Source organism: Lissotriton helveticus, chromosome 4_1 (genome assembly GCF_964261635.1).
Source record: "Lissotriton helveticus chromosome 4_1, aLisHel1.1, whole genome shotgun sequence".
In the NCBI taxonomy this organism is placed as follows: Eukaryota; Metazoa; Chordata; class Amphibia; order Caudata; family Salamandridae; genus Lissotriton; species Lissotriton helveticus.
Window position 1 is genome coordinate 402,614,907 of NC_136063.1, and position 26,412 is coordinate 402,641,318.

The 26,412-nt window shown below is 48.3% G+C and overlaps 1 protein-coding gene across 19 annotated transcripts in view; it reads left to right on the forward strand.

The window, feature by feature from the left end:
- Nucleotides 1–26,412, forward strand: part of UBR5 (ubiquitin protein ligase E3 component n-recognin 5) — a 2,132,574-nt gene that overhangs the window by 1,037,762 nt on the left and 1,068,400 nt on the right. For all 19 annotated transcript variants that reach the window (XM_078686916.1, XM_078686920.1, XM_078686919.1 and 16 more), the window contains one exon: nt 23,033–23,151. In XM_078686916.1, coding sequence (XP_078543042.1) covers nt 23,033–23,151 — 119 coding nt within the window. The remainder of the gene's footprint in view (nt 1–23,032; nt 23,152–26,412) is intronic.

Genomic DNA, 26,412 nt, shown 5'->3' on the forward strand with positions numbered 1-26,412 from the left:
ATAACCAAGCACTCTGCCTCCAGGTTTGTTAAGGCCTGCCATAGGAGTGACTTATAGTTTACTGTGTGTCTATATATAGGGATACTATACCTAAGCAAGGGGTGAATACACAACCTTGCCCCAGCTGAGTGATCAGCTAGTTGTGTCAATTTAGGTGGCCAGCCAGGGGTGGCATAATACATGCTGCAGCCCCTGGTAGGCATTAGATGCACCTATGCCCTGAGTACCTATAGTACACTGTACAGGGGCTCACAAGGTGACCCAATTCTCAATTGGAGATGTACCTAAGGTACATGGAGTCCATTTTATAGAGAAAGCAGATAGCCTGGGGCCCTGATTAGCAGGATCCCAGGCCAACTAAGTCAAAAACCAGCTAAACACAAGGCAAAACAATCTGGGGTAACCATAATCGGGTATCCATCTTCCTACATCCTGTAGCTGCTGTGTCTCCAAATCCTGAAAGAATTGGCAGCAGTTTGCCTAAGAACCAGGAACTCCTTTGGACCAGCAGAGCTGCTTCCCTTCATCTTGCAGGTACCAAAGACTGAGCTTTGAGGCTCAAAGAACCCGGAAACCCTATGCCGGAAAGCACCACTGCACCCAGCCGCCTAGCCTGAGCTGAAGTGGGCCAACGGTGCCAACGTGGTCCCCAGACACAAGGCCCACCTTGGGTTTACCCGCTGTGGACTTTTCAATGTCGCCAGCACCCTCTGTTTGCAGCCCCCCCACACCCAGTGAAAAAACCTAACACCTAAGGACACCTCTGCATCCGTCGCCCCTGATCCTGGGAGAAAAGAAGCATAGGTGTCCCCACGTCCCCGAGCACAGCGAGTCCTGAGCCCCCCTGTTGATTCAACCCAACTAGCCTCCCAGTCAAAACCTACCGCCTCTTATTGGGGAGACCGATCACTATAGACTAATATTGGTTACCCAATGCTATATTGCACCATGGCACCTGGCCGCCCTAGTGCTGTTGGAAGCGACCAGCTGGTGCTGCCTTGGACTTTGCCCTATACTCGCCTTAAGTTTGGGAGATTGGGCTGGTAAGTAGCTGTACTCTACCTGTATGCCTTATTTGGTTTTCCTCCTATAGGATAACATTGCTGACTCTGAAAAATGCACGGTGTCAACTTTTAAAACCTTAAGAATTACCATCTCAAAACATACTTAACTGATCATATTGATTCTGGGCCCTAAAATTGTATAAAGATGTTTTATTTTTAGGTCTTCCCTAGCGTTGCAGCGCGCATGAGCTGCTCGCTCTGCGAGGCAAATTGTCTTACAGGAGATTTCAGAAGTGGAGTTAATGTCCCGCCTATCATTTCTATTGGATGGCATCATCCTTTATGGCAAACGCTGGCTTGGGATTCAAAATGAGGCTTCTTTGTTACCGCCCTGTCTCCTTTTTGGACGGCTCATCCGGACTCGATCGTTTACTTGCGGCGTTACATGGTTGGCTTTATCTGGTGGGTGAGCACTATTTTTAACATGGAAGGGGATGGGAACAATGGCAGCTGCAGCGCTATGCACTCTAAATAGTTTTTTTTAATTACTTTGAGCCTGGCGCCGCTACGGACACCACACTTCCTTTATTTATATTTATTTTACGTTGAGCGCGACGTCCACTTCATGGACACTGCGCACTGTTTGCATTTTTGTTTTTTTAACTTAAAAACTGAGCGCAGCGGCCGCTGCAAGGACACGTGCTCAGTGTTAGAGTTAAAAAGGAAAAAAAAAAGAAACAGAGCGCGGTGTCCGTGAAGCGGCACTGCGCTTCCTCTGCTTTCTCCCTTGCTCAGTGTGGTACCTTGTGTGCCTACGCACATACTGATAAAAACATCCACTTTGAATTTAGTGTTGGACTTGTGGGCGCTGTGCATGGCAGCTACCTCCCAGGAATACTGACCGTGTTGTACCAGATTGTCCCACCCTAGAGGTTCGGCTTAAATTGTGTGATTCCCAGAGGGTATTACAGGGGATGATGGCCTAAAAAATGCTATGCACAGCCCCCCTGTGCGCATCAGACCGGCAGGCCTCCTCCTCCTGTCAGTGCTCTCCACCCTCTGCACGGATGCCATCTTCCGGTCTCCTCATAAAGGTCCCACTCACTGCTCTCCACCCTCAGCCCGGCCGCCATCTTTCAGCGCTGTCCACGTTGCGGCACCAGCAGCAAACCGCTCCAGGATTCCTTTTAGCGCTTCCCTAACCATAAAGGTTTTTTTTGTGGGATTTTTAGCTGCTCAGAGGGCATTACGGGTGTGTTGGCAGCAGGTATTTCTCTTTATTTTTTCAGCTTGGTACTGGTTACAGGGAAGACACTGGAAGTGTTAATGTCTCCCGTGCCTGCAGAGACTCTTCCGAGTCCGTTTGCTACTCAAGTCATTCAGCACACATCCTGAGGTGCTGCAGCTGCCCTCACAATGCTTCTGGAGCAGAGGAACCCTGCGAGCAGCAGGTTAACAGCTGCTTTTCAGCAGCTTATATGCACTTCTCTTCTGCCACTTCACTGTCGTTGCTTTATTTAACTACAGCAGAGGAGAGGCTTTATTTTGCATGCGTAATACCACTTGAGGGGTAAAAACATACTGCTCTTGCGCTTTCATTACCCATGCAAGTCTTGTTGCATTGGGAGACTGAATCCATGGGGCTATGTGGTTAGTTATTTTATTGTGTATTACCAGCACACTAAGCTGTACTTATTATTTGCCTGGAATCTGGTTGTGTGCTAGAGGTTTGAACTAGTAGAATATGCTGTATTTGTTTCGCATAGGCCATGGTCATTCTTTCTTTTAAGCATCTGTGGGTATTTTATTGATGTTTTTTGCTATTAAAAATTATTTATTTTTGCCCCTAGCCTGTGCAGAGGTTTTGATAATTAGCCCAGACGCAGGCAGTTTTTGTAGAGTGAAAGAATGCGCTCTAGAGGCTGTATCGGTTCCATAAGTTAAACAAGCATTTGCAATGCAATAGGTCTCGCATTTATGTGAGTTTAAACTATTGGCTTTGTAAATGAAAATGCCTTTTATGTATGCGTTATAAACCAAAACTTGAATAAAAGGCTTTGTCATTTACAATACCAATAGCTCAAACTCTCGTAAATGAGAGACCTATTGCATTGCAAATGGTTGTTCTAAATTGGCGTGAATCTCCTCATTGAGTTGTGTGCATCATTTATTGATTGTGTGTGTGATGCAGATGTCCAACAATCCTCTCTGATAAACCTAAGGCTGCTCAACCACACTAGCCCGTAGAAGAGCACCTTGCGATTTCTGGAACAAGACCCATCTACTCTTAAGGGAATACCTGGACCCTTTGCATGGTACACCTCTTTTTGGTATAATATATAGAGATCCAGCTTCCTACACAGTAGTTCCATGTATTGGAGTTTCTAAGGTGCCTCTTGCTAGAAGATGCATTCCGCAAAGATTGGAACATGGAATTCCTGTACGCCTTGTGGCCAGTACCACTCCTTCTCTGAGTTCTGACAGGAAAGACTCTGCCTAACTCCTCATAGTGGCCCTGGATTGGGCACAGTGAGTATGGTATCCATTACTCCTGAGGTTGAACATCTGTCCTCTAATCAGGCTCCCCCATACAAGGACCTGTTGTCGCAAGAGCAATGCAGGGTTCTTCACCTGGACCTTCGCATTCTCCACCTGTATCGAGATTGAGCCGTGACACCTGGTCACCTTTGACCTTCGTCTGGAGGTGGTTGATGTCATCTTGGCAGCCAAGCGTCCCAGGCCAAAATCTATATACAACTTTTGTTGGAACACGTGTGGTTTGGGGGGCAGCACATGCCATATTGACCTCCCCCAAGCCAAATTATCTGACCTCCTGATTTTTTTTTCTGGTCTCTTGCGCGTCAAGACTTTCCTTTGGGCACAACTTTCCGCTCTTTTGGTCTTTTTACGGTTGTGGGACCAGCTCTCATTTGTCACGGGTTTCGATTTGTTTTATGAAAGGTCTCCAACACTTGTTTCCTCACATTCCCTTCTACATGCTATAGAGGGACCTTATTTTGATCATCTCATTTTTGATGGCCACTTGTTTTCCGCGGCTTCACACTTCCCCTTGAGATTCCTCGCTCTTTAGACAGTGTTGCCTTTCACCAGTTTCTCAGCATGGGGAGTGACTGACCTTCAAGCTCTCTGTGTTAACTTGCTGTACACCACCTTCTTCCCAGACAAACTGGTTCTGTGGATGTGAGCATCCTATTTACAAATAGATGTGATGCTGTTCTACATTGGTCAAACCATCACACTGCTGGTATTCTATGCTCCAATTCACCCTACTAAGGTGGAGGAGAGAGTCCATCACTTGGACCCCAAAAGATCATTGAGCTTATACATCGGTCATACCAAATAACACCAGGTGGACGATCAGCTCTGTTGGGTTCACTGGGGCAAAAAAAGTCAACACAGTACCCGAAAAGGGTAATCTCCTGTTGGATCGTTCTCTGCATCAAGAACTGCTTTGCACTGCTCAAAAAAGCCAACAGGGTCACAGCTGCTACCACTGCTTTGAAATGCACAGTTACTGTACTGGACATCTGCCAGGCAGCAACATGGGCCTCTCTTCCATTTGTTCACAACGCATTTCTATCTGGGCAACCAGATTTGCCAAAGAGGGGCATTTCACCCTCTAATTTCTACAGTACTTGTTGGTTTGGGACAAATTCACAGACCCACCTCCTAATACATGGGTAGTCACAAACATTATCCCAGGGGGCAAAAAGTTTGGTCTGTGATGTGACCTGGGCCGCATTGATGCCAACAGCGGTGTTCTAGTAGGGGAAAAGGAGGCGGGGGATTGCCTGTATAGTGTGTGATGGGGAAGCGGAGCATATACATGTCATGGCTGAATTGCAGAATGAGAAACCAAAAATCTTGGTATTAATTCTGGCTTCTCCATTTTACCAAATTGTGTGATCCTATCTTTTTTTTATTGTCACTCTCCCTCCTTTTTGTTTATCGTATAAAATGGAGGATTCTGAAATACATGACTTTAGGATGTTTGTTGTACAAAATCTTTTCCTGTGTTTGATTTAATGAAGTATAATGTTGTTGTTCATGTGTATCTGAAAGAAACAGGTTAGTATTAGATTCCTTACCTTAGAATATCCCCAGGCGTCAAACTGGATCCGGAAATTTTTGCGTAGCAGTACCCATGCGCGTCGGTAGGCGTGGTCCTCGGCTCCGCGTCCGTCGTCGGCGTAGGCGCCGTGATGACGTCGTCGGAGTACTTAGACGCCGTCCTCGCGCGCTGACGTCAGTTCTTCTTTTTTCCGCGCCAGCAAGCTCCGATACGGAAAAAGTGTTACCCGTAGTCACTTTTTGACTAACTTTTTCGATCCTTTTTGATCTGTTTTTCCAGTCGAATGACTCTGTAGGTGCCGGTAGGGATGCCCGGGTTCAAGCCCTGCTCCGACTGCGACCAACTGATGTCTGTTACCGACCCCCATCGCTGGTGCCTACATTGCCTGGGGCTTGACCACGATGACAAGTCGTGCCCCGACTGCCGGACCTTGACGTCGAAGGCTAGGCGGGAGCGGTCCCGTAAGCGCCTCGAGCTCCGGCAATCGGCCCGCACCGTTCGAGGTCCCGGTCCTGGAGGAGGTCGAGGGACCGGTCGCGGGGCCGGAGTCATCACAGCTCATCGAGTCGTCACCACTCGTCAGGCTCCAAGTCCTCAGGTAAGAGGCACAAGAAGTCGAAGCAGCGACACCTCTCTTCTGACTCCCCAAACGCTCGCACGTTGCTGCCGGGGGTTCGGGCGACACCGCCCACGCGGCTCCGCTGGAGCCGCAGGCATCGCAACCAAGCCCATACCCTCCGGTCCTTGGGCTTCGTGCGACGCCGGAGGAGATTCGTGACTTCCTCGTGGCCTTAAGGACTCACTTCCCTCGCGGGTTGTCGGTGTGCCTTCGTGCCCTGCGACCCATACTAGGGCCTTGGCGTGCCGGCGGCTTCGGCCCCGGCGCCATCGGGTGCTTAGGCCCCGGCGCCGATGTCGACTTAAGTCGGGACGCCGCCAGGCCCCGCCGGATCTGGGTCGCCGCTGGTCGACCTCACGACCCCTCTGCCAGCGGCGACCTCCAGGGTGTCGCCCCGACGCCGTCTCTGGATGACGTCGTCCTCGATCCCTCCTTCGGTCCGGATCCAGCGCCGGAGCGGCGTCGCTCGACGCCGCATTTGGCGCCGGCCGATGACTTGTTCTTCTATGATCCGGCTCAATCCTTTGACCCTGCCTACCAGGACATGGAGTACGAGGAGGGTTGGGAGGGGTCTGAACAGAGGAGCTAGGGTTCTGGACACCTCCCCTGACACTGGTTTTGTCTCTCCTCCTACCGTGGCTACGGAGGAAGGGGCAGCTTATAGTGTGGTGCTGACGAGGGCAGCTAAAGCCTTGGCGCTTGTGCTCCCCCATCGCTACTGTGAGGCCTAATATCCTCACTGAGGTCCTTAGACCGCAGGCTGGCTCTCCGGAGCTTTTGCTGCCGTTTAATGAGGCTCTCATTACGTCCTGTTGGGCACTTGGTCCAGGCCCGCTACAGGCCCCCCTGTAGATAGGCACGTCGCCAGGCGCAGCCGCCCAGCTCCGGGTGACCCTAGCTTCCTGTCCTCCCACCCAACCCCCGAGAGCCTGGTTATCCAGGCCTCTATTTCCCAATCCGCATTCCCGACTGCTCCCCCAGATCGGGAATCCAGGAGGTACGAACAGTTTTGGAAGAAACTGTTCTCGTCCCTTAGTTGCGGACTGCGGTCAGTGAACACTGCGTGCCTCTTGGGCCGTTATACCCACTCTCTGTGGAATACGGTTGTGGCAGTGCTGCCTGAGTGTCCGAAAGGGGCCCGGGCAAAACTCGCTCAAGCCCTCGCGGAGGGAAGAGATGCGGCACGGTATTCCATCCGATGTGGGCTGGATACTATGGACTCACGGGCAGAGCGATGTCCACGACGGTGGCGGTTCGCCGCCACGCCTGGTTGAGGTCCGCCAACTTTTCGGCTGATGTGCAGAACACCATCATGGACATGCCGTTTGATGGCAGCCACCTCTTTGGTGGCAAGGCAGATCATGCGCTGGAACGCGTTAAGGACTCCAGGGCTACGGGCAAGTCCTTGGACCTGTCTGCTCCGCGTCAGCAGCAGACTGTCTTACGCTCCTTTTGTGGCCAAGGAAGGGGCGCCCCCACACATCCTGCCAGCCACGGGCCGCAGACTAACATTCAGCGCGGCGGCGGACATGGTAACCACCGTGGCGGTGCCAGAGGACAGCGGCGAGGCCAGTCTACATCCACCCCTGCAGCATCCGCCTCAAAGCCCTCCTAGTCCGAGCTTTCAGGCCCATTTGATGCCAGTGGGGGGCAGGGTTCACCAGCACCTCCTCCACTGGCGCACCATCACTTTGGACAAGTGGGTGCTGCAAATCGTCCGAAGGGGCTACTCCCTCCCCTTCGAGGCGACTCCTCAAGCCATGCCACCGCAGTGCCACCGCGTGTCGGGGGATCACTTGCAACTTCTGCAGGAGGAAGTTACCGCCCTCTTGGCCAAGGGGGCCATCAAGAGCGTTCCTGGGCCAGAAGTAGAATGTGGTTGCTATTCCCACTACTTTCTGGTTCCCAAGAAGGGCACAGGGGGGCCTACGCCCTATCTTGGACCTCAGGAATGTCAACGGCTTCCTCCGGAAGGAGAAGTTCAAGATGCTGACTTTGGCTCAGGTCTTAGCTGCCCTGGACCCAGGAGACTGGATAGTAGCGCTGGACTTGCAGGATGCGTACTGCCACATCCCAATCCTGTCGGCCCACCGGCATTACCTGCGGTTCACGGTAGGTCACGAGCACTTTCAGTTTACCGTGCTCCCCTTCGGCCTTACCAGCGCCCCACGGGTGTTCCCGAAAGTGATGGCGGTGGTCGCAGCTCATCTGCGCAGGTTAGGGGTTTCAGTCTTCCCCTACCTCGACGACTGGTTGTTGAAGGCGGGCTCGCCCCAGACAGTCGTCAGCCCCCTCCCGACTATGGCCGACCTCCTGCACCAGTTGGGGTTCTCCATCAATGTGCCAAAATCGCACCTGTGCCCCTCTCAGAAGCTCCTCTTCATCGGAGCAGTTCTAGACTCGGCGCAGTTTCGGGTTTATCCTCCCGAACAGTGGGTTCGGGATATTCAGGCTCTGATTCCCATCTTTCAGCCGTTATCCCGGGTTTCGGTCAGGTTGACGCTGCGGCTTCTGGGGCTGATGGCCTCCTGCATCCTGCTGGTGCATCACACCAGGTGGCGGATGCGGGCTCTGCAGTGGGACCTGAAGTTTCAGTGGGCCCAGCATCAGGGCAACCTATCCGACCACGTCCTGATCTCGGAGGGCACTGCGAGACAGCTACAGTGGTGGCTTACGGACCGCGATTGGGTCAGCGGCAGATCCCTCTCCCTTCCCCAGCCGGAGCACGTAGTTGTGACGGACGCGTCCCTCCAGGGCTGGGGAGGCCACATGGGAGAGGCGGAGATCAGAGGCCTCTGGTCTCCGGCGGAGACCCGGCTCCACATCAACCTGTTGGATCTCCGGGCGATTCGTCTGGCACTGAAGGCATTCCTCTCCTCTGTCCGGGGGAGTGTAGTGCAGGTATTCACGGACAACACCACCGCCATGTGGTACTGCAACAAACAAGGCGGAGTGGGGTCGTGGATCCTTTGTCAGGAGGCTCTTCGCCTTTGGCAATGGCTGGAACGCCAGGGCGTGACCCTGGTAGCTCAACACCTGGCAGGTTCTCTGAACGCCAGGGCGGACGAGCTCAGCCGTCGGTGCATGATGGATCACGAATGGCATCTGAACTCGGACGTGGCGCAAGGCCTCTTTCAGCGATGGGAAGAGCCTTGGTTAGATCTATTCGCCACCGAAGAGAACGCGCAATGTCATCAGTTCTGCGCGTTGGAATTTCCAAGGCGGCACTCGCTCGGAGACGCTTTTCGTCGCGAGTGGAGTTGCGGTCTGTTATACGCCTTTCCGCCTATACCACTTCTGCCCAGAGTGCTGAAGAAGATCAAGCGCGACCGGGTCCAAGTCATCCTTGTGGCTCCGGACTGGGCGAGAAGGTACTGGTATCCAGAGCTACTCAGTCTGTCCGTCGATCCCCCGGTTCGTCTGCCTTTTCAGGAGGACCTTCTGTCGCAGCAGCAGGGGACGGTCCTCCACCCGAACCTGTCCAGTCTCCACCTCCATGCTTGGAGATTGAGCGGCGACAGTTGAGGCCATTTGACTTGCCTCCTGAAGTTTGTAACATCATTCTGGCAGCCAGGCGTCCCTCCACAAAGTCGGTATACGCCTGCAGGTGGAACAGATTTGTGGCATGGTGCACAGCAAAGGCTGTGGATCCCCTCAATGCCCCTCTTTCTGAGGTTCTTCTCTTCCTTCTTTCTCTTGCCCAGCAGGGCTCTGCTTTGGGCACTCTCAAGGGCTCTCAACTGACAGGAGCCTTAGGGGGATAAGAAGCAGGCCGCCCCCCACTCAAGTTACTCACAAACAAAAATGGCCTGCCCCTAGTAGGCTCTATGGCTATAAGGAATTTTTCTATTTAATTGTAGCGGAGGATATGTATATACCTTCTGTCTACATAGATTGCACTCTGTTGCCAATTCGACCCGGCAGAATTGCCTACATGTGTGTGTCTAAGAGGTCCACCACCCAACTATATGTGCCCGTTATTTTCCAATCGTGAAAAAAAGGGGGAGGGAAGGTTGACAGTGCCTCACGGAAGCAACACCAAGGGGAGTATTCTATCAGGCTGGTACTCGCCTGATTCCTCACTTCTCATCATCAGCTACTGTCAACCCCAAAATGAAATGGGGGAAAGGAAATAAAGAAAGTGCATTCAAAACATAAAACCATCAAGTGTTATGTGTGATAGAACCCAAAAATGATATTCCCATTACCCAAATGGTGAAGTACAAGATATATCACAATTAAAAAGAGCAAGGCTAACTGGCAACTACTGTCTTTATTCTGTGCTGTTAGCTCACTCTGTTAAAAGTCAACCGACATGTTTCATCACTGTGTCTTACTTGTCAGTGATTTCTTCAGGGTTTTGGGTCAGCATATGAATTGCACCTTTCAAATTCTTCCCTTATTGTACCTGTAGTGGTTTGTAGGACATAAAACACACACACTTCATTTGTACATTAAAATGTCTCAACAAGTGGTACCGTTTCCGGTGCACGTAGCAAGTCACCTCATATAGTCTAGTATGAGTAAAAATGTATATTACCAGGTGGCCTCCTCTGACAAGCCTACCCGGCCCCCGTGGAAGAATATATTGTCTTCTACAGGCCCCTAACTCGGTAGTGGGTCCTTGTAAACCGCCAGATGGTCGGTATCTGTGGCAAAAACAACAGGATTGCGGAAAAAAGTCTTAAGATACATAGAGCCCTATGTAGCTATCTGTTAGTTTTAACACGCCCATTCTTAGAAGAATCTCTCATTCCTTTCACAACCTGCCACCCCATTCAAGGTTCCAATTCACGGTTCCCCTCGGCATATCAAAAGACTGCCGCCGGAACTTCTTACCGCTTTCACGTTCAGGTGTGGTCTGTGCTCACCCCTCGTGCGTTAAAGCGGTGCTGGCGGTTTGTTTACATAGCCCGATGTCCCGTCATGTGACGCGTGCGTGTCAACGTGACGTGGCGCGTCATCGTACCGCAGTAGCGGGCGCCATTTTGAATCGGGAAACTAGTGTGGTGGCGCGTCATTATACCTCTATCGCGAGTGCCATTTTAGATCGGGATGGCGAGTACCAGCAGGATATGGACCTGGTGTTGTTGAGTGGGCACCTAGGGGTCATAGGGACTAGGCGACAAAACTCCTTAATATATTTGTTGGATTTTAAGTGATGTGGTATGTTTAGGTATGTTCATATATATTATTTTTTTTATATATATTTTTTTATTTTATTGCAGAAACACAAAACTGTACATCATATTGGGGAGCCCTGTGACTTCCCATGCAGGAAAGCATTGCCTAAGGTACCTTCATCACACAGCCCTTCAGCCCGCAACCCTGGGGTCGGGCGGCAATTCCCAAGTCCAGCCAGACGGCACTTTCACAGTATATCATGTATATCGGCAATACACTCGAAATTTACTGTTGTTCTTTTTTCCCCCCCAGTCAACATATATGTGTTATCCCGTTTTGGTTCCTGACTGCTTAACCCCCAACTCTCCCTCCCCCCCAACTGTACACTGTCAACACATCCCTTTGCCTGTGTTTTCGAAGCGGACCGTTCACATAGTTCTATCTTTAATTTCAGATGGCAGTCCGAATACTTTAGCAAGACAGTACGGACCCTCCCCACCCCACCACCCCCAGCACGTGGCAATATGGCACAATACCCAAACCCCCCACTCTACGCCCCAACAACCCTCCGTAGCCACACTCATGACTCCGTGTCATCAGCCGTACATTAGTCAAGTCAAACGTGCAGTTTCACCCCTCCCTTCTCCATTAGGGGTCTCCTCTTGCACTCCACCCTCCAGCCCGTGGTATTGCCTCCATTTGGCCCATACTCTGCGGAACTTTTTGGGGCAGCCCCTAGCTTTATAGGTCACCCTCTCGGCCGCCATATAGAGGTCCATCCCCCTCCTCCATTCCTCGATATCAGGTGTCTCTGCGGCTCCCCAGTGCTTAGCAATGTCCCTCTTAGCTACCACCAACGCTAACACCAGGAAAATGAGTTGTGGTCGTGGTAGATCCACTTCGGTTGTCATGCCCAGTAGGGCCAACTTAGGGTCCAGTGGCAGTTCCGTTTCCAATATCGCCCCCAGTTCAGTAAAAATGTGTTGCCAATAGATGTGTATGTGTGCACAAGCCCACATAGTGTGAAAGAAGTCCCCCTGTTGCTGGCGGCAGCGCAGGCATGTCGGGTCGTTTATCTTCCCCATTTTAAGAAGCCGTGTTCTATCATAGTAAGTCCTATGAAGCACATTTAGCTGTATGAGGCGTAGCCTTGATTTAATTGCAACTTCCCGGGGGTGCATGAGGACCAACTCCCAATCCAGCTCTTCCATCTCTCCCAGCTCAGCCTCCCATATGCCCCTCAATTTGGTCAGGTCACCCAGCATGTTGTTGGTGAGGGTTTTATATGTGAGGGATACTGCCTGACTACATATCTGCTCCTGGAGGAGTCTGCCCTCCAGAGGCGCATATTCCGGCATTCCTGTAAGCTCGATGTTTTGGGCCTTCCATGCGTGTTTGAGCTGTGGGTATTTAAACATCTGTGTGCGGTGCAGTCCAAATTCCGACTGTAGTGCCTGAAATGTTTTCAGTTCTCCCTGTGATACCACATCACCTATGGTAGAAATACCAATGGCATCCCACCTCTGGAAACCCCTTAACTTACAAAGTTCGGTCAGCCATTGGCACTGCCACAACGGTGTCTGTTTAGTGGGTTTGCCCTCCCAGCCCATGCGTTTTGTGGCGTTGGACCAGGCCCTCAGTGTGAGTTTCGTCGCCGGCAGTAGCGACTTACGTAGCCCCCCACCGTACAGGTAGTATAGTATGGTTTTGGGCGACATCGTGTGCCTTTCGAGTGCATAAGTCGGATGGTCTGCCGGGGCATGTATCCAGTCATTTATAGGGGTCAAGTGCTCCGCCCAGTAATATGCTTCTATGTTGGGTAGCGAGATCCCTCCGCTATATTGGTGGCGCTGGAGTGTCTGTAGCGCTATCCGTGGCTGCTTTCCCAGCCACAGGAAGGAGCGCAGGTCTGCATGTATTTTTGGTAGTGTGGCCTTCTGGAGTGGGTAATACTCATTTTGGAGCACATAGAGGAATTTTGGGAGCACGATCATTTTATACATGGCCGCCCGGCCCAGAAGAGTAAGCGGCAGTTGTTGCCATCTGGTCATATCCGCCACCGCCTCCCCCATGATCCGTGCTATGTTCCTGTTGAATGATATCGCCTCGTCTAGGGTAATGTAAATGCCCAAGTACTGAAATCCTACTGTGGTAGTTACCAATGCAGCTGGCAGGGTCCCCCATTCCCCTGTTCCGCGCGGGTCATACAGCACCGATTTATGCCAGTTGATCCTATGCCCTGCTCTTGCCCCATAACCGTCCAGTTCTGCAAAGAGCGCCGGTATAGTAGTGTCAGGTTGAGTGATGTACAGCAGCACGTCGTCTGCATACAGGGATAGTTTTTCCTGCACGACATCTGCGGTTCCCCTAAGGAAGCCATGAATCGCTGGGTTCTGCCGAATCCTTGCGGCCAGGATTTCGATCGTCAGCGTAAACAGGAGCGGCGAGAGCGGGCACCCCTGGCGCGTACCCCTTTCAATCTTGAATTCACGAGACAGTCTCCCATTTACCCGTACTCGCGCTCTCGGGGCCGAGTATAGCAGGCGTATCCATCCCCGGAACTTGGGGCCCATGCCAAATTTCTGGAGCGCCGCCATAAGGAAGGGCCAGTGTACCGCGTCGAACGCCTTCTCTGCATCGAGGGAGAGGAACCAATGTGGTTCACTCCTCCCCCGTACCTCCTGAAGCCAGTTGTGGGTCCGCCTGAGGTTTAGTTTAGTCGCTCTGTCCGGCAGGAAACCCGACTGGTCCATATGGATTAGGTTTGGGAGCACTATTCTCAGGCGCTGTGCCAGTATGGTCGCTATAGGTATGTTCATATTTAACCCCTCCACTGCGTTATCTTTTAAAGTGCAATAGGGATATTATTCAAAACAAAAGATGGGGACCCCTAATTAGAGTCCACAAATAGATAGTGTTAATTATAGTCCTGAATTGCAGTGTCAAGCAGTAGTGCTTATCCTTACGGATCGGTCATAGACCAATGGTGTGTCTGATGAGAGATTGCACTCTAGATCATTGATACTTTATTCCACTCAATAATTTCATTTAGGCCTAGTTCAGCTGTAGATTCTTCATAGATCCACCGTGCCTCCTTCTTGAGTAATCTGTTGCTCATATTGTGTGGATCTCCTTGTACTCTCTCAATCACTACCCAGCGTAAATCTCTTGGTTGATGTTTCAAACTGTTGAAATGTTGCACCAATTTGGTCGAAAGTTTTGCTGTTTTCAGTGTGCTGAGGTGTTCCTGGATTCTCACCTTGATTTTTCTGGTGGTTAATCCTATATAATGCAATCCGCACGGGCAGGATAATCTATATATCACGTTGCACGTGTTGCAGTTGCTGAAACTATTCAAGTGCCAGGTATCCCCATTGGTTCTGATGATGGAACTAGTTTTCAAGGTGAGCGGACAGATGGTACATTCCCCACATGGATAGTGACCCGGGGGGAGGTTGGAATGGGGTATCTTAGCTTGTGGTCGTGTATGGACCAGCCGGACCTTCAGGCTTGATGATCGCTTAAAGGCAAACCGTGGTGGTGGCATTCGCATTGAGTTAGTGCTCAAAATATGCCAATGGTTTTATGTTTTGAATGCACTTTCTTTATTTCCTTTCTCCCATTTCATTTTGGGGTTGACAGTAGCTGATGATGAGAAGTGAGGAATCAGGCGAGTACCAGCCTGATAGAATCCTCCCCTTGGTGTTGCTTCCGTGAGGCACTGTCAACCTTCCCTCCCCCTTTTTTTCACGATTGGAAAATAACGGGCACATATAGTTGGGTGGTGGACCTCTTAGACACACACATGTAGGCAATTCTGCCGGGTCGAATTGGCAACAGAGTGCAATCTATGTAGACAGAAGGTATATACATATCCTCCGCTACAATTAAATAGAAAAATTCCTTATAGCCATAGAGCCTACTAGGGGCAGGCCATTTTTGTTTGTGAGTAACTTGAGTGGGGGGCGGCCTGCTTCTTATCCCCCTAAGGCTCCTGTCAGTTGAGAGTATTGAGTACGGCAGCATAGCCGTGAGAGCCACATATATAAATCACTATTCACAGAAGGAACACATTGTCTCGAGGTTGAAGTTCCCGTGACCTTGTTTTTATGACTGGTTGTCTCAAAAAGAATTAGCAAATCTGCACCTCATTGAGTAACATGGCGAATTTCTGCCTGGCCTTCACGGAAGACCAAATAGCTACCATTCTAGCAGGACCATCTCTATTACCAGACACTCCTTTGGGAAGCAACAACACCGCTAGGGATGAATGGGACAAACTGTCAACACTTAGGAAACGTCAAGTTAGAATAGCTCTCCACGGAGCATTAATGACGGAATATCTCCGGGCAGGGGCGGCACCAGCCAGTTTATTGGTGAGGTTGGAACCAAAAATATTCCTGGAGCAGTTCCGAGTGGACTGGAGCTACATAGCTAATAAGTGCACCCGGGACTGGCTTATTTTAATCATCAACACTGCCAAACGCCTAAGTGAGGAGTTGCTCACTGAGATATTGGATCTGGAGACTAGCATGAAAAATGATACCACCATACTTGATGCGAAAGAACAATTAGCCAAGATTCAGACCGACTTGGGAGAGTACCAAGCATACATGGTGAACCAGAAATAAAAGGCTCGAGACGCAACTTAGATAGGTTCAGCCATGAATGGGCATTCCCATATACAGAGGACCAATATTACCAACAGACCAACGCTCAAAATCCCGCACCTCAACGTGGGAGGGAGGCAGACAGCAGGCTAGGAGAACCCCCAACAACTGGGTGTTCGATAATACAAGCAGCGAAGAGGATGATTTGAACATGCAACCCCCACAGAGTAATGCCCGAGTGAGATTTCAACCCCAGAGTAACTCTGACCAGGACCTAGGAGCTCTATTTAGGGCTTTTTTAGGGCAGCATCAATCGAACCAGAGAGGGGCCAACACGAGAGGCAGGGGCAGAGGACGGGCCAGGCACACTACCAACACAAACTAACAAACCAACTCACCAAGGATAACACGCAGCAGGGGCCGCACGCCAATATAAATTCCATGGAGAATATAGTGGTGAATCTATCCGATTACCCACTTACACCAAATGAAAACGCAGTGCTGAATAAAGGCCTTGGCTTCGTTCCAACCCCCAGACATGACAGCTTTCTACTACGGGGTGAACTCAATGGAGTGATGAGAAAGATCAAGCTCCGAAAATTCTTTGAGGGCAGAGAGAATACCCCCATTAACATGACTTTTTCAACAGACCTAAGGCGACCCTCCCATTTCACACCCTTAAACCAGCAAGTGGGTCCTGAGGTAACAGTATTTGAGCAAAAAGTCCTCCAAGACATTGCGGCTTTGGAAAAACAACAGTACCTCAATAAACCTAGCAATATGACTAAAACGGATTGGATGGCAGTAAAATCACTTAAAGACAATGATCGAATCACCATCAAACCGGCCGACAAGGGCGGGGCGGTGGTGGTAATGAATACCATTGACTACGAGGCAGAAGTTAGTAGACTTCTAGGGGTCAGAGAACATTATCAACCTCTGGCCAGAGACCCTACGCCTGAATTACAAACTATAATACAAACCATGGTGGCCACTGCCAGAGAAAAGAAGTGGATCACTGCAAAAGAGGCGGAGTTCCTGATAAATCCATCCCCCAGAATACCGGCGTTTTATATTGTGCCGAAAATCCACAAAGCGCAACGGCCACCCCCTGGTAGACCTATAGTTTCTGGCATTAACTCCATACTTGAGCCACTTTCCCAGTTTGCAGATTTTTTCTTGCGTGAATGTGTAATCACGCAGACTTCATACGTACAAGACACGACTGACATTTTGAGACACCTCCAGGCGGTCACATACAATCCTGACGAGAACCTACTAGTGACTATTGACATCGAGTCACTTTATACTAGCATACCCCAGGAGGCGACGCTGGTGGCAGCAGCCCGCTCCCTGGGGGAGCTTGAATGGTTCTATGATACAGCACAGACTCTCGTCTTGCAATGCATCGAAATAGCCTTGACACGCAACTTCTTTGCATACAAACAACTATATGTGCAGACCTCTGGAACTTCGATGGGGGCAACTTTTGCCCCCAGCCTGGCATGCATCTATGTCGGCCAATTTGAAGCGAACTACATCTATCATGCATCCAATCTCTTCCAGGGGCACATTGTCCTCTGGAAGAGATATATAGATGACATTCTGTGCATCTGGAGGGGCTCCCCAGAGACATTAGACCAATTTCTATCATGGCTCAACAGTCTTGATAGATGCCTCAGGTTCACATGGTCTGTGGACCGTCACAAAGCCACCTCTCTGGATCTAGACATAAGTGCCACTGACAACAAACTTGTAACATCAGTTCATCAAAAACCTACAGATAAGAACTCTTTGTTACACTACAAATCATTCCATCCAAGGGCCCTGCGAGACAATCTCCCGGTGGGGCAATTTATGAGATACCGGAGAAATTGTTCCACCACTGACAGTTTCCTGGAACAATCTACAGAGTTGGCTGATAAACTTATTGCCAGAGCATACCCTCAAAAAACAGTGAAGCAAGCAAAGAAACGGGCATTAAACACCCGGAGAGAGGTTCTGTTGGAGCGACAATCCAGAGACCCCCAAGATTGCATTCCGGTAATCACCACCTTTGGACCACATTCCACCAAAATCCGGCAAATATTGAGGAAACATTGGCATATTTTGAGCACTAACTCAATGCGAATGCCACCACCACGGTTTGCCTTTAAGCGATCATCAAGCCTGAAGGTCCGGCTGGTCCATACACGACCACAAGCTAAGATACCCCATTCCAACCTCCCCCCGGGTCACTATCCATGTGGAGAATGTACCATCTGTCCGCTCACCTTGAAAACTAGTTCCATCATCAGAACCAATGGGGATACCTGGCACTTGAATAGTTTCAGCAACTGCAACACGTGCAACGTGATATATAGATTATCCTGCCCGTGCGGATTGCATTATATAGGATTAACCACCAGAAAAATCAAGGTGAGAATCCAGGAACACCTCAGCACACTGAAAACAGCAAAACTTTCGACCAAATTGGTGCAACAGTTTGAAACATCAACCAAGAGATTTACGCTGGGTAGTGATTGAGAGAGTACAAGGAGATCCACACAATATGAGCAACAGAATCCTCAAGAAGGAGGCACGGTGGATCTATGAAGAATCTACAGCTGAACTAGGCCTAAATGAAATTATTGAGTGGAATAAAGTATCAATGATCTAGAGTGCAATCTCTCATCAGACACACCATTGGTCTATGACCGATCCGTAAGGATAAGCACTACTGCTTGACACTGCAATTCAGGACTATAATTAACACTATCTATTTGTGGACTCTAATTAGGGGTCCCCATCTTTTGTTTTGAATAATATCCCTATTGCACTTTAAAAGATAACGCAGTGGAGGGGTTAAATATGAACATACCTAAACATACTACATCACTCTTAAAATCCAACAAATATATTAAGGAGTTTTGTCGCCTAGTCCCTATGACCCCTAGGTGCCCACTCAACACCAGGTCCATATCCTGCTGGTACTCGCCATCCCGATCTAAAATGGCACTCGCGATAGAGGTATAATGACGCGCCACCACACTAGTTTCCCGATTCAAAATGGCGCCCGCTACTGCGGTACGATGACGCGCCACGTCACGTTGACACGCACGCGTCACATGACGGGACATCGGGCTATGTAAACAAACCGCCAGCACCGCTTTAACGCACGAGGGGTGAGCACAGACCACACCTGAACGCGAAAGCGGTAAGAAGTTCCGGCGGCAGTCTTTTGATATGCCGAGGGGAACCGTGAATTGGAACCTTGAATGGGGTGGCAGGTTGTGAAAGTAATGAGAGATTCTTCTAAGAATGGGCGTGTTAAAACTAACAGATAGCTACATAGGGCTCTATGTATCTTAAGACTTTTTTCCGCAATCCTGTTGTTTTTGCCACAGATACCGACCATCCGGCGGTTTACAAGGACCCACTACCGAGTTAGGGGCCTGTTAAAGACAATATATTCTTCCACGGGGGCCGGGTAGGCTGGTCAGAGGAGGCCACCTGGTAATATATATTTTTACTCATACTAGACTATATGAGGTGACTTGCTACGTGCACCGGAAACGGTACCACTTGTTGAGACATTTTAATGTACAAATGAAGTGTGTGTGTTTTATGTCCTACAAACCACTACAGGTACAATAAGGGAAGAATTTGAAAGGTGCAATTCATATGCTGACCCAAAACCCTGAAGAAATCATGAAACATGTCGGTTGACTTTTAACAGAGTGAGCTAACAGCACAGAATAAAGACAGTAGTTGCCAGTTAGCCTTGCTCTTTTTAATTGTGATATATCTTGTACTTCACCATTTGGGTAATGGGAATATCATTTTTGGGTTCTATCACACATAACACTTGATGGTTTTATGTTTTGAATGCACTTTCTTTATTTCCTTTCTCCCATTTCATTTTGGGGTTGACAGTAGCTGATGATAAGTGAGGAATCAGGCGAGTACCAGCCTGATAGAATCCTCCCCTTGGTGTTGCTTCCGTGAGGCACTGTCAACCTTCCCTCCCCCTTTTTTTCACGATTGGAAAATAACGGGCACATATAGTTGGGTGGTGGACCTCTTAGACACACACATGTAGGCAATTCTGCCGGGTCGAATTGGCAACAGAGTGCAATCTATGTAGACAGAAGGTATATACATATCCTCCACTCTCAAGGGCTACCTTTCTGCCCTTTCAGCCTTTCTCGGGCTACCTGATCAGCCTTCTTTGTTCAAGTCCCCTATTGTAAACAGATTTTTTAAAGGCATCACACACACGTTTCCTCCTGTTCCGTTTGTGATGCCTCAGTGGGACTTGAACCTGGTTCTTACGTTTCTGATGTGCGCTCCCTTTGAGCCACTTCACAACTGTCCTCTTCGCCTTCTGACTTTGAAGACTGCTTTCCTGGTTGCCATCACCTCTGCCAGGAGAGTGAGTGAGCTCCAGGCTCTTTCTTGTACTCCACCTTTCCTTTCTGTCCATCCGGACAAAGTGGTGCTACGTACCAAACCTTCTTTCCTGCCCAAGGTTGTCACGGCCTTCCACATCGGGCAGTCTATCACCTTGCCAACCTTCTTTCCGCCACCGCATCCCTCTAAAGAGGAAGAGCGGCTCCACTGTCTGGACCCAAAACGTGCGCTCTCATTTTATTTGGATCGCACACGCCAGTTCCGGGTGGATGACCAACTCTTTGTTGGTTACGTGGGCGCTAAGAAGGGGAAAGCGGTACATAAGAGGACCATCTCCCGGTGGATCATCTTGTGGATCCAGGCATGCTACTCCCTGGCTAGGAAGGAGCCCCCGGCTGGATTGCGGGCTCATTCTACCAGAGCAACGGCGGCTACCACTGCCCTGGGCAGGGGTGTGCCCTTACATGACATCTGTCAGGCAGCTACGTGGGCATCGCTACACACGTTTGCAAGACACTACTGCCTGGACAGCCAAGTCCGGAGGGATGGCCTCTTTGGCCGTTCCGTCCTCCAGGACTTTCTGGTGTGATTATTGGTTCGCAGACCGACCACCGGGGTTGGTATTGCTGGGGTATCTATTCTAAGGTAAGTAATCTAATACTAACGTGTCTCTTTCAGATGCACAAGTTACTACTTGTGTAACGATATATCTGTAAGAGACATTAGTTAGTATTAGATTCCTTACCGTCGCACCCATCCTCCCCGTTCTGCGAACCAATATCTAGGGTTAGGGCTGTCCCCTTTAGGGCCCTAGTTTCAATGGCACCAGTGTTGGTTTTTAACATGGCTCTGCGTTTCCGGCGCGGAAAAGCTGCGTCTAAGAACTGACGTCAGCACGCGGAGGCGGCGTCTAAGTACTCCGAGGACGTCATCACGGCGCCCACGACGGACGCGGAGCCGCAGACGACGCCTACCGACGCGCAAGGGTACTGCTACGCAAAAATTTCCGGATCCAGTCTGACGCCTGGGGATATTCTAAGGTAAGGAATCTAATACTAACTAATGTCTCTTACAGATATATCGTTACACAAGTAGTAACTTGTGCAACACCCCTAAATGCAGTATTATGGGGCACCCCTGAACCTTGCCTCTTAAGATTCGACTTGACAAGGAGGAGGAGGACCGAACAGCCTGCTGTACTGAAGAGGGAGACGAAATCTGCTTTGGCCCCAGCCCGACTGGGCTGTCTCCTTTGGAACCTGAAACTGGCGAGTCCTGCAGCCAGCAGCCTCCAAGAACCCCGGGGACCTTTCCTGCCTTCTCAAAAAGACTCTGATCTCCTGTGGAATTGTCCAACAGCAACCCAAGCCAGGACTCCAGATCCAGCTGGGACTGTGAGTTCTCACATCTTTGCACTTTATGTCCGTGGCCCAACACCCAAGCGGGGTCCACCTTGGATCCAGCTTTGGACAGCTTCCTCCTCGATGCCTGCAGTATTTTTCCTCGACTGGCAACCTGTATAGGAATGCATTGGTCTCCCTACACCGCTTAAGCACCCTGCACCTGGCCGCATCTGAGCTGGTGGTGGTGTAGACTTGGTGCTGACCTGGGACTCGTTGCCCTTACGTTAACCCCAGGAGCTTGCCTCCCAAAACCGCGTGGCCTGCCATGAACAGCCACCAACGAGGTGCCCCTTAGCCCCATTGGCTAACCTTGCGCCACTGGTGGTGTGCCTCGAGTGCTGAACTGAACCTTGGTTCTACCCCTCGAAACTCTGTGACCAAAACCGTTCACTTACCTGAAAATTTAACACTGCTTTTGTCTCGGTAGGATTGCGTGGTGAATTTTCCTCTAAAAATTGTTCTAAATGTTGTCTTGTACTGCAGCAAAGTAACTTGGAGTCTTCAAATGAGTTAACCTGCTTGCTAATCTACTACAATGCCAAAACTGTGTGCTTAGTTTGTTTTGTGCAAAAGTACAAAACCAACTGAAAAGTAGCTAAAAAGTAATAAGTGATTACAAGTATTCTAAAGAGGTTACAGACCATTTTCTTGATTGTAAAGTAATCTGTATGCTTCTTTAAAGGTTATTGTATTTGTCAGTAATAACCTCAGTCTCCATCATCAATTTACTAACCATTTAGACCAGTCTTCTAGGTTATTACACAGTTTATTGTCCTTATGGAACCTTTTCAGTCTGGTGTATTTTTTTATTACAGCATTGGCCCATTACGACATGCCCCCTCCCACGTCCTCTCTGGGCCACATGGCCTAAGCCACAGAGTAATTGCTGTATTTTGTTTTTTTAGATAAAAGTTTCAGGAATTGTTTCTTGTTTTTTTTTGTTTGTTTTTGTTAATGTGAAAAGGTGTGTATTTAGTTTCTAGCAATTGATAAATGCTCTTCTGACATTGAACTCCATTCAGGGATTTCCCTCTATTTTTGTAACTTTCTCTTTGTACAGTATGCTACAGTTGCAGTTACCCAAAATGTTTTTAAATGGCATAATTTCTCAAGAACTACTGTAAAGGTGTTGGAGTATCCTCTCTAAACATCTGTACACCCAGTGCTTAATTTGTACTCGTACAGGAGGCTCAAGGTTTTTATTAGTAGGCCTTGGCCGAATAGAGACAAATAATATTCATGCTGAAGATCCCACTAAAAGGAGCTGAGAGCTGTGAACTTCTTTTAAGGAAAAGCAAAATGATAAATTGAGAGTTTGACTCTCAACATGACAGTTTCATTTCGGTTCTACCTCATGCCTCTGACAAGTGCCCCTTATTGCCTCTTCACTCTATCACTCTTGCTTGTCCTTCTCCCGCCTTAATCCCTTTCTGAAAGTGTTCATGTCTTTCTCTTCTTGCTCCAGTCTCTTTTTCAAATAACCTTTCTCTCTCCACTCTGAGTCAAAATGTGATCAAATAGAAGTCCTGGCCCTTCAACATTGGTGCTTTTACCCACCACCTGCAGCCACATGCACAAATTAAACCCTCACCACACTATTCTTCTAGTTAGCATTCAGTCATCTTACTTGTTTATCCTTGATAAAAAGGATATGAAAATAAACCTCTTCAAGCACACTGTGAAACAAAATTAGAGGCATCTGTTTTTGACAGTTTGATAGTTTCTTCATGCTTGCTAGTATTTCAAATACTGCAATGGATAGTAACTTTTTCTATGTCACATTACAGGGGTGAGCACTTGTTACTCTTTTTAGTGCAGACAGTGGCTAGACAAACAGTAGAGCACTGCCAGTACCGACCTCCCCGAATCCGTGAAGATCGGAACCGCAAAACTGCAAATCCAGAAGGTAGGAATCAGTTTGCCAGATGTTCTTAAATTGTTTTAGGTGATAAATTTCAGAAGGGGGGAAATAAGACCTCCTTTCCTTATTCATAATAATTATTTTCATGTGTCTTTTTAATGCATTGTTTGTTTTAAGAGTTATTATCTGAACTGGATTTAGTGCTTTTTGTACTGAGTTTCTGGAACCGGAAAAGCTTCAATAGGCCCCACTTCCTGCTATGCGGGACCATTGGTCTCTCTCATGATTATGTCCTGCCCTGGACATGAGAACCTGAGTCTTGTATAGGTGCCAACTTATTGTGTTGCCCTCAGTTCCTTTTTCATCTTTACCGTTCAACATGAACCCAAGCTCCACTCCCCTGATTTTGAACAAACAAATATAGATATAAATATTTATGGAGTGTAACAGGAATGTGGCCACTGAAGGCTACATGTTTTAAAATGGTTTCATGTGCTGTTAGCAGATGTTGGTCGCTGAGCACCAGTCTGTCATTTTCAGGGGCCAACCAAGACTCCCAAGTTCAGTGACCAGTGTTCCCTTAAGCATCTGAAGGCAATCAGGGAATTGGAATCCCAACTTTACATGTCTGAACATAAAATCAACTTTTTCCTGCTCCATCTCCCTTGTTAAGTAAATTGATGTCTAAGGAAAATACTTCAAAAAAGAATCACAAGTGAGTCTTCAACTTCTAGAGGCTTGTGTTCATGGAAGAGATTGCGTAGTTGAAGTCTACTGCATTTGACTCAGTCCTTCATCTGAATCCATCCAGATTCTGGAAAGATGCACTAGAGTTTCTATGGGTTTATTTGGATCTAAACCATAGCTCGGCTCTTAAATGACAGCCTGTTAAAAATATTCAGTATGACTGTACCTCTCGTTGCGTAGCTTGCAGGTCAAATGGGCCTTTGGGCCCTCCAATTTAGCTTCTTCTGGCAGATCTTTCCTAGAATTGATTCTGTACGGAGTCTGTTTCTTTGCCAAAATATGCCACTGTTCCAGTGGTTCTTACCCATTTATTGCTAGCCCCCCCCCATCATACCCATCCCACACCCGTGCTAAGCCTTTTTTTTGGCAATTTGGGGTAGTTCGTGCTTAAGCCCCTGTAACTTTTTGACCACATAAGGTATCCACGCCAACTTTGCGACCATTTCTTCCAACATCATGGGGATTTCAAAGTTACCCAGGGTTTGTTGATTCCCCTGGAGGGGACCCAGAAATTAGCGGTACAAAAGGGAGTGGTGATGGACGGAGCATCTGAACCAATCAAACACGCACACCCAGTCAACAGATCTTGGTTTAATCCATCACCATTCTTTAGCCCACTCTGCCACCCCAGTTCAGACATGGCCATCTGCAAATCAGTCTGACCCTGTGCCTCATGGGAACAGTCCAGCCCGAACTGCCAAACCATGCCTTCCCTGGACCGGAAACAAGCTTCCGAGGACCGGTTTCTGGCATTTCAGCTGTCTTCAGCCCGGCTTGCTTGAATCCAGTGGCAAAGTGAGCAAGGGACTCACGTTTAAGCATACCCTGCGAATTTCTAAGGTTTTTTTATGTTCTATTTCCCAACTATAACACCCCTGTAACGTTTTTTTTTCCCGTGAATTTCTAAGTTTTTTTAAATGCTAATTCCTAACTATAAGGTCCCTGTAACGTTTGGTTTTTTAGTGAATTTCAAAGGTTTTTCTAAAATTCTGTTTAATTGTAACATCCATCTATTTAAATGAGCCTCTAAGATGTTCATATTTTCTTTCCATAATTGGATATTGTATATTATTTTTATATTACATACCACTATTTTTTGATTTAGCACTTGTTTTTCAGAAAGTATATTGATACCTAATTTTATTTTTAAGAATTTGTTTGTTGGCACAACATTGTCGCATTTACTGTGGAGAATCTGTGATCACTAAATGTATTTCACATACTGAAAAATATACTTAGACATTTTTAAATAAAGTTTTAAGTCTAACATTCTATGACTGCATGCATCACTGTATCACTAAGTCTCTCATGCTCTGTATAGGTTTTTGATGGAATCTTTGAGACGGTGCATCAGTTTTTCAATACTTCTGTAATAATTAAATGCATGACTGCCTCAGTACAGCTATGAGTGGGTGCATCAGTGTCACAATGGGTCTCTGATTGGTTGCGTAACTCTCTCACTCTATCTGTGAGTAGGTGCACGAGTGCCTTTGTACATTTGTACGTATATGACTTTCTGACTCGATCTGTGAGTGGATACATGAGTGGGTCTGTAAGTGAGTTCATGAATCTCTCAGTGGGTCTGTGACTGACAGCGTGAGTGTCTGAGTGGTTCTGTCAGTGGGTGCGTGGGTCTCAGGGCAACTGTGAGTGGGTACATGAGTCCGTATATAACTGACTGGGTACATTTGAATTGGTCTATGAGTGGCTGTGTGAGTGACTGGGTATGTGAGTGTCTGAGTGGGACCATTAGTGGATGTATGAGTATCTGAGCGGATCTGTGAGTGGGTGTATGTGTCTAAATAGGTCTGTGTGTAACAGAATAACTCTGAGTGGGTAAACGAATTGGTGCATTCATGAGTGTCTAAGTGGGTCTCTGACTGGAATGGGCGAGTGTGTGGGTATCTTTGCGAGTAGATGCTTAAGCCTTGACTGGGTGAGTGAGTGGTTATGTGTATATCAGAGTGAGTTTGTGAGTGGGTGTGTGAGCTTCTGAGCGTATGAGTGACTGAGCACACAAGTCTCTGAGAGGGTCTGTGACTGAGTGTGTGACTGACTGTATGGGTGTGTGAATGGGTCTATGAGTGTCTCAGTGCATCTGTAAGGACATACGTAAGTGCAAGTGGCTCTGTGAGTAGGTACATGAGTCTGAGTGAATCTGTAAGTGGGTACATGAGTGTCTGAGTGGGTAAGTGACTGAATGTATGGGTGTGTGAATGAGTAAGTGACTGTATACGTGTGTGAGTGGGTATGTGAATCGGTGTTTGTGTCTAAGTGAGTTTGTGAGTGCATGTTAGAGGGTGTGACCATGACCTGAGAGTGTGTACAAATATATATATATATATATATATATATATATATATATATATATATATATATATATATATATATATATATATATATACATATATATATATATATATATATATATATATATATATATTTACCACAAATGCCCCTTGCATCAGAGACGCACACACGATGTCCTGCCCTCCGGCCTGGTTCATGCAGTCAGGTTTGCCAATGCGCGTATTATTTTCAGCGAGCCTACGCGTTTCG